Raw genomic sequence first — 8,809 nt, forward strand, 5'->3', positions numbered from 1 at the left:
TAAATCAGATAGAATGAATCATTTTTTTATGGCTATGTAACAGCTCCTACCACAATTCCACACAACCAACCCGAAAGGATTTTGTGTGAATGCAGCCAAAACAGGCAACTTTTGCCCTCAAAAATGTGTAGTTTTGAAGTTACATGTAGCTTGAAATGGGCTTAATTTCCAAATCATAAGTCTGGGAATCAAAAAGGTGCCTGCTTGTTTTGAAAAGCCCAATACAAATAGTTTGTTGTTCATCACTGCCTGGGTGCATTTTTCCATCTTCCTATAGTTTAATACTTAATTTTGCAATGTAAAGTTTTACATTATGCTAAATCTGAGGTAACCTTAAGACACAACAGTACATTTTGCAGTGAAGAACACTCTGAAGTGAATACATACAATACAGTCCCAATCCAGTGTTAAATATTGATACGCCCTCAGAAATAATACTCTTAGCTGAGCAACACTGAAACAATTTTACTCTGCAAAATTTACTGAGCAACCTCACGTAAAGCTCGAGTGATAAAAATAGAACTGAACACAACTATTATTTATCTAGTATTTATAATTAAACAAGTAGTCATCTGGCTTTATAAAGAATGTTATCCATTGTACAACTGTGCCACTCAATTCAAAATTTCTTTTTTTTTTGGTATTTCTTTTCATCTTTAAAATACTTTCCAAATATGTCTGACCCCATTTTGTTGTCCAGCCTCTCTTCGCCAAGTCACTTATTTTTCATTTACCATGATTTTCCTGGTGAATACATTAAAACAACTCTAATCTGATTTTCTTGTAAGATGTCTTTAGAACTTTTGCTTAGCAGTAACTCACTAGTTGCTCACATTAACACCTTGTTTGATGTAAACGTGTAGCAGATGCTTCGTCTGTCCATAAATGCTGCCATAACACGGCGTATCCATTAAGCCCAGAAGGACATTTAGGAGAGACCAGCTCACTGCTGCAATAGCGGGACCTGTTAGATTGGCAATATGACAAGAAACTAATAAAGAGTTCAGTCACAGCGCCAGACAACAGATGCAGCATCATGTGCAAGTGGACCAACACCGTTGTGTGGTAATGGAACATTTGTAAAGAGTTTCTTGGCGCACATTGCAGATTACACCTTTATCGCAGCAGGGATTGTTGTCACATTACACAATGATAAAAGGTGAAGCACCACCAGTGTTGACAATCTTGTATCTAGAATCATAAAACTCAAGTTACTAGTCTAATGCACAAGGAAATGCACAAAAAAAAAAAACACTATACAATTGTTGTTACCCATAAGGCGGGCTACAACTAATTATTTTTGTGATCAAGTAGTGCAATGATTTTTTTTTTTTTTTTTTTTAGGCCATTTACTGATTAGTCAATTAACCTTTGGCTAATTAACTGTAAAACTAATATTTTTAAACCTTGCATTCAAATATTTTAATCATATTATAGAGGCAGTGGTATAGATGTTAAAGTGGTAGTCTTGAGACCAGGATCCTCAACCTCCAAATTGCGCCTAGTGGTTGAATACCATGCATGGCAGCGCACAGAGCGTGTGGTGAATTAATGTGATACATCATCATGGATGCATAGAAGAAAAAAAAGAGACAGCAATGTGATTCATCTATAATAGTCAAGACAGCAAAAGTTACCCTGAACGCCGTTGGACTTTTGGAAAACTGGGGGGGGGAGAATCGCTCCCCAAGGAAATTTTGAGAATATAAGTGCCCTGTGGTGCATTCTTTGGACTAAATTTGGACCTGAAACAGCTGTTAAATTTATCTTGTGATCTCATGCAGGATGGCACATGTGGCTTTGTGCCATCCTGTAGGAGCATGTAGAGACTATAACACAATGGTTTACAAAAATAGCTAAATCTTGCTGAAAACTGTTTTTGATTGGGCTCAAAGACTAGGCAATTAAAAATCATAACTCATGTTATAACTTCATAACTGCTTTTAGATTAGGTAGACATACGAGGTCTTAGAAAAGTATCCAACCTTATTTTTTTCAAAAACCATATGGATTTGAATCACGTGTGATTACATCAGACATGCTTGAACCCTCGTGGGCATGTGAGAGTTTTTTTCCACGCCTGTCGGTTACGTCATTCGCCTGTGGGCAGTCTTTGAGTGAGGAGTCGCCCACCCTCTCCTCGATTTTTTCATTGTTTAGGAATGGCTCAGAGACTGCTGCTTTGTTTGATCAAAATTTTTTCAGAACTGTAAGGCACAACTGAGTGGACACCATTCAATAAATTCAGCTGGTTTTCGGTAAAAATGTTAACGGCTGATGAGAGATTTTGGTCTGGTAGTGTCGCTTTAAGGACGGCCCACGGCGCCTGACGGCGATCTGCGCTTCGAGGCGGCAGCGTCTCGCCGTTTCAAGTTGAAAACTTCCACATTTCAGGCTCTGTTGACCCAGTAAGTCATCAGAGAACAGAGAACTTTCAGAAGAAGTCGGCATGAGTTTATTCGGACATTCCATTATTAACGGACATTTTGTAATGAAAGAACGTGCGGGCAGAGTCGCATGTCGGGCCGGACCCGACCGCGGGGGGGTCGCGACAGGAAAAACACCTCAGTTGGAAACCTTAACGGGCAAGTTGGAACATGCCCAAGCTGTTAAACAATTTCTCAGTTACTCACTTGTTGAAAGCCATCAAAAGCCGCCTGAATTTTACAAATGGTTTTCAACACGGAGGTGTTTTTCCTGTCGCGGCGCACACAGATTTGCTGAGTCTTCACGGAAACGACTCGGCGAATTTGCGCGCACGTCTTTCATTACAAAATGTCCTTAAACAGTGGAATGTCTGCATAAAGTCCTCATGCCGGCCTCTTCTGAATCTTCTGTTCTCTCACGACGTCCTGGATGAATTAAGCCTTAAATTAGGATGTTTTCAGGTCGAAACAGGCCAACGACGGCACCTGGAAGCGCTGCGCGATGTCCCGCTCTGTGGGAAGTCCTTACACCGACAAACACCCCATAATCTCTCATCAGCCGTTAAACTTTTCACCGAAAACCAGCTTAATTTCTCGAATAGTGTCCACTCGGATATTCCTCACAGGTCCAGAAAAATTTTTGATAAAACGCGCGCCGTCTCGAGCAGCGTGTGAAACAAAGGAATTCAGTCGAGAAGGCGGGACCACATCTCACTCAAGGCCTGCCCACAGGGAAATGATGTCACTGACACGTGTGGAAAAAAACTCACGCATGCGTACGAGGGTTCAAGCATGATTGGTGTAATCGCACGTCATTCAAATCCATATAGCTTTTTTAAAAAATAAAAAGGTAGGATACTTTTCTAATAGACCTCGTATATCGTAATACTGAAGCCACTCGATTACTATTACTCATTTAATAATGCACAAAATGTTAAATTTGTTTAAATTATCCATCTCAGTCTGAGCCCAAACACCTCAAAGAATCTGAACTTTTTCGATTTTATGCAGAAATTAAATTACATACCTTACAGTAAAAAAGCCAGTCTTGTGTAAAATTCCTGCAAATCCACTCTTTCCATGAAAAAAAGTCTACATTCTTATGTAACCCATTATCGAAGCCAGTCTTTTTTCCCCAATGAAAGAAAGTCTAGATTAATGAAAAAGTCACATAATCTTGAACAGCACAATGTTATTTTCCAGAGAGAAAAATTCTTACCGTGTTTCCTGAGGGCACAGTTCACTTTTTCCCGTTTATCTTTCAGGTGTGTTGATGAAGCCAGCGACAATTCCACGGATTCTTGTCCTTGTCAAACTTTTCCAAAGTCTTTCTCGCCATCTCTCTGTCCGACATCGGTCCGTGACACAGACATGCTGCAAAATTCTTCTTTTAAAAACTGTGGAGCTCTAAAGGTTTGCGATGTCCACATGCGACGTTTTAGCTTAAGCTCATACAGGAGACAGCATCGCCGCAGCAACCAAACCAATGTCGCTTTACGACAGCTGTCGCAACAGCCAAGCTTTTTTCTCCTCAAAACTCCGGCTCAGACAGATCAGTGTCCACGGACCGCCACGGACTTATAAAACTTGCATGATGTCATAAAAAAACAAAAAAAAAAACTTGCGACAGACATTTAAAAACTCAATCACACCCCCCGATGAAATCTGCGGAATTTGCAGATCCACTGAGTTTTCACAGCCCTGCATTAAGCAAGAATTTACAAAAAGACAAAACTGTCCAGAGACAGCGAATAAGCATCCCTGCATCATGGTAGAGCATCTGCTTGAGATGTGCAGTCCATTTACAATGCTTGAACATAATGTCTACATGTTTTAAAAGGCCGTTCATAAAAGAAAACCATGTACACGGCTTTGCCTCAAGACAAAAAAAAGAAAAGAAAAAAAAAAGCAATATTTCACTGGGCTGCAAAAATTCTCAATTCTATTCTATATTTTCTGGATTAAACCATTAGTTGTTCCATATACACCAGTTTGTGTTTTTCAAGCTAGAACTGCAACAATTAATCCATTATTACTTATATCAACAACTACACATAAATCGATTAATAGTGTAGAGCCATTTAAGAAGATATTCATTGATTTCGTGTTCTTAAATGTGAATATTTTTCTAGTGTTTCAATCCATCTGGTGTAAATTGCATATTTGCACTGTGGACAAAAGACAATAAATCAGCTTTGGGTTCTGGAAAACTGACATTTTTTCTTCCCCATTTTAGGGACCTATCAACTAATAAAGAAAGTAATAATTAAAATAATTTAGTTGCAGCCCTAAACAAATCAAAAGATAACACTCAAATATATAATTTTGTTCACAACCTAAATTGTTTACTAACAAAGGGGGAGCATGGAAACCACAAAATATTTACAATTGATAGTTACTAAATCGTTCCATTTAGTAATCGTTCAGCTCTAATCAGGAGCCATTGTCTGCGTGTCACATACACTCCAACGAAGACCAGATTCTTAAAGCTATACTTTATTAAATTTCAAGCCGCTGTGAGATTGAGTCATCTCACTCAGTCAATTTTGTAATTAAAGTTCTGCTGTACATTTGACTCACGTGTATTCCATAACAGTTTAAAAGAGATTTCATTAGAGCAACACATTCATAAATAGGAGCTCAGAGCACAATCCGATCCATGTCACAACAGTGAAGAAAGTAAGCAAGACTAGTGTCTAGGTGACGCGTGTGGATTTTCATGCACATGAAACTGAAATGTCATTTTACATAACCATTTTAACTGAACAGCAACATGTCATTAAACCAGATTCTTTGCAGTCAAAATATTACTTTAATCCAGCTAGTAGTCTTAGCTAGCATTCTGATCAGTGCCAGACTTAGTTCCCACATGTTAATTGCTCAACAAACTGGAATATTCAGATAGTTTTCAGCATGGAAACAGATGTGTCAGTCAAAAAGACAATGCAAGTCGATACAGGTTAACTGGCACCACGTCTTTTCACCTACCAAGAGGAGTGACGGCTTTCCTTCAACGTGTACAACCTTCCACAACTATTGTTCATGATTTAGTCCTCAAGGTCCAATGTGATCAGTCCAAACAATAGTTCAACTACTGCATAAGGGCTGGTCATCCACAACTGTACAATCCCTACTTTCAGGCGACCTGCAGCATGTCAGAGGGACTGATCTTCCAAGGACCCAGAGATTCTCCATTAAGATGACTTTGGGTTTGGCAGCGGACGGCGGAACAGCAAGATGTGCGGCTCTGCAGGACATGAATAAATGCATTTAGAATGGTGATTGTGTAGCTTTGACACTTTGGTGCCCCGTGAGGAAACCATGTACCCACCCCATTTTTAATGAAAGTGGCTTCAACGCCCACACTAAATTTAATCATTTTCCTGACCCAAAGACATAGCTTAAAAAAAATAAAATTCTCGCGCACACACACCCCAACAAGAGCTTTCATGAGGTTTTTTTTCCTCATCACTTCTGCATCTTAACTGTGATGACGCAAAGGTGCGGTGGTCTTCCAGAGTTCCATAAATGTATCAGGGAACCCCGCAATAATGAGTTTAGAATGATTTTTTTTTTTATTAAATTCTTTAGTTATTTTACATATGCATACAATTGCCTCCCCCCCCCCCAAAAAAAAAACCTAGTGTAGCAGTTGTATGACAATGACACCAATCAGAGTTGGGCACAAAGTGGAATTGCTCTGCCACCAAACTGGTGAGTTATCTGTGATTAAATCAGACATCTCATTGAAATATATGAAAGAACAGATGTTCCAGTGAACACAATATTGGCCATACACTTGTACATTCACACCAACTTTCCAACAGAATTTTACACAGAACGCCCTGGGTGTTCCTACTCATGGATACAGTAATAAATAAATACATAAAATACTTTAGTTGTATGAATTTGTCAATCTTGAGCCGTCGCGTGGGCCATGACTTACGCGAGAGGTCAGTTTCAGCAGAGTTCCAGTTTAGGGCACAATGAACACACCTCCGTGAAGTATGGACAAAATCAGGGCACGGCACAAGTCCACCACAGGTGCTACACCGCCTCTAGATAATCCTCTCACCTTGGAAGAGCGTGTCATAATCGCTTGTGAACTTGCTGAATTGGCGCCATCCACATCCTAGCTAGCCATTGTTTACATGGCTTTGAAACGCTATAACTCTGCTACTGCCGCGGTGCATTCTGGAAAGCGCAGGGGGCCCCCAGGGGGATTATGGGAAACGTTAAAGCAATGAATAGCAGCTAAAGAGCTGATCATCATATCACACAGATGGTTGCTAAATTAAAAATTCCAGAGCCATCAGTGGCATTGAGGAACTAAAAGCTAACCAGGTTATGCTAAAACTTCATGGACATGTTGGACAGTAAAATGCCACATGTGAGCAAGTCATCGACTGCACCATGACATGTACATCAGATACTTGATGCATGTAACATTTTTAATCTGCATATTTTCTAAACCATTACAATTTGACTTTATGTTGCATAATTCAGATATTAAATTTAAAAACTATCTAAAAATCTACATTTGTTCTTGTAGGTTTAGCTCATGAGTACAAATTTTCCCAAAAGCATTAGTAGCAAGCAATATGATCTTATCACAATTAGATGTTTCACTTTCAAGTGTCCCAAACTAGTTTTGTCAATTGTTTACATTTGCAAAACTGCTTGAGTGAGTAAGAATGCAGTTAAACAACATTGTTTACTTGGGGCAGATGATCTGGCCAAATTACAATTACCTAGCATTGGCTATGTGCACTCAAGATTGCTTTAGTGTCATAGCTGTCAACACCCCCCACCCAACACACCTGAATTCTTCAGAATTTCCCTGTCATTTTTGCACTAAGGAAGAGTGGTTTAGAACATATGGAGGGGTAATTTTTTTGATAATCTGAATTAAGTACCGTTTTGAATTAGTTCAAGTGCTAGTGTGGCAAAAATGCAACAACTTCTTACAATGGCAATTTTGAGACTGTTGCAGACAAGCCATGATTTATAAATATTTGACTAGACAACACTATTTGGGGGGGGGGGGCTCAAACAATTTGCCTCTGAAGAACACTTGAATATATATATATATATATTTTTTTTTTTAAAAGACAACTACCTATGCCTTATATTTAATCCAAAATAAAGCAATCTCAAACAACAACTCTGGGTTTATTTATAGTACTTTTTTTTATGTTTTGACCTCAAGAAAATTACTTTAGCAAAATTTAGCCTAGTTTTATCCTTTAAAGTTGTAATTAGTTTGACATGCACTTGCAAGTCATTTACACAAACAAAAAGTTATAACTTGCAGTCAGGTCATTTACCTGGCTGGTGAATCATGTAATGTACCCATCCTTGGCTCTGTTGGACACCCAGGTTCCTCCACTCAGTCTCTGACATCAAATGGGTTTTGGGAACACGTTTTGCAATGTCTTTGGGCAACATTACATGCCTGTGGATAAGTAACAGATTCCAACACAAAGACTAAAGCCAAGTGTTATGACACAAGCAGCCTGACTTTTAGACAAACGATCTAATCAGACAGCACAGAGTAATTGTTAGCATGAGTCCCACCCACCTGTACTCATATTGTCATCGTCATATTTATCAGAGTAGTAGATCTGTTTGTGAGACATGGTCCAAACCTGTTGGGAGAATATTTAGTAACATAAATACTCAAACCATATCACTGCACATCGAAGTAAATTAAATCAGCGTATGAAAGATATTGTGTAAAACTAAACTTGAATGGAGAGACAAGCAGGGCGCTACTTGGCTAACTTAGCCGAGAAAGTAACGTTATAATATAATACATAACATAAACCCAAACACTTCTATTTCTGCACAATAAAACAGCTAAACACAAGTCTTAACTTACAAGTATAGCAAAAAAAAAAAAAAATTCCAGACGAAAACAAAGCAACTGGGTGCGTTATTAACGTCGCGTCACAACAAACTGTTACAATCTCTTTTGTTTCCCTCAGTATGAGGCTCCAGCCCGCTTTTCAGCGTTCAAAATGCCCACGACTGTTCCTATTGGTCAATCACTCCTAAGTCCGCTCTTGCCATTGGTCTGTTCTGTCTGTCGCTTAAAATAGTCGTAACAGTCGTACGGTTTTCTGATTGGTCTGATTTGAGGAACGAAATTGATATTCATTATCTTTCTTTCTTTTTTTTAAATTTACGAACATGTGAAAATTAAAATACAAACAATTAGGGAAGATTGATTTATTTACACAAAAGATGCTAAAAGAGGTTGAGGTTTTTAAAAAAAAACAACAACAACAAACAACAAAAAGAACAGAAAGAAAGAAAATGAAATAAAATAAAATAAGATAAAAAGTTAAAAAAAAAAAACCTTGAATGCTTGAGGATAAATA

At 38.6% G+C, this 8,809-nt stretch overlaps 1 protein-coding gene across 1 annotated transcript; it reads right to left on the bottom strand.

The window, feature by feature from the left end:
- Positions 1–4,911: 4,911 nt before the first annotated feature.
- Positions 4,912–8,487, bottom strand: cks1b (CDC28 protein kinase regulatory subunit 1B). Its single transcript, XM_034160816.1, is given in 5 exon segments — positions 4,912–5,673; positions 7,754–7,881; positions 8,008–8,020; positions 8,023–8,074; positions 8,308–8,487. Coding segments are annotated over 4 exon segments (237 nt in total). The 5' UTR covers positions 8,066–8,074; positions 8,308–8,487; the 3' UTR covers positions 4,912–5,620.
- Positions 8,488–8,809: the final 322 nt, after the last annotated feature.

Source organism: Thalassophryne amazonica, chromosome 20, assembly GCF_902500255.1.
Source record: "Thalassophryne amazonica chromosome 20, fThaAma1.1, whole genome shotgun sequence".
NCBI lineage: Eukaryota > Metazoa > Chordata > Actinopteri > Batrachoidiformes > Batrachoididae > Thalassophryne > Thalassophryne amazonica.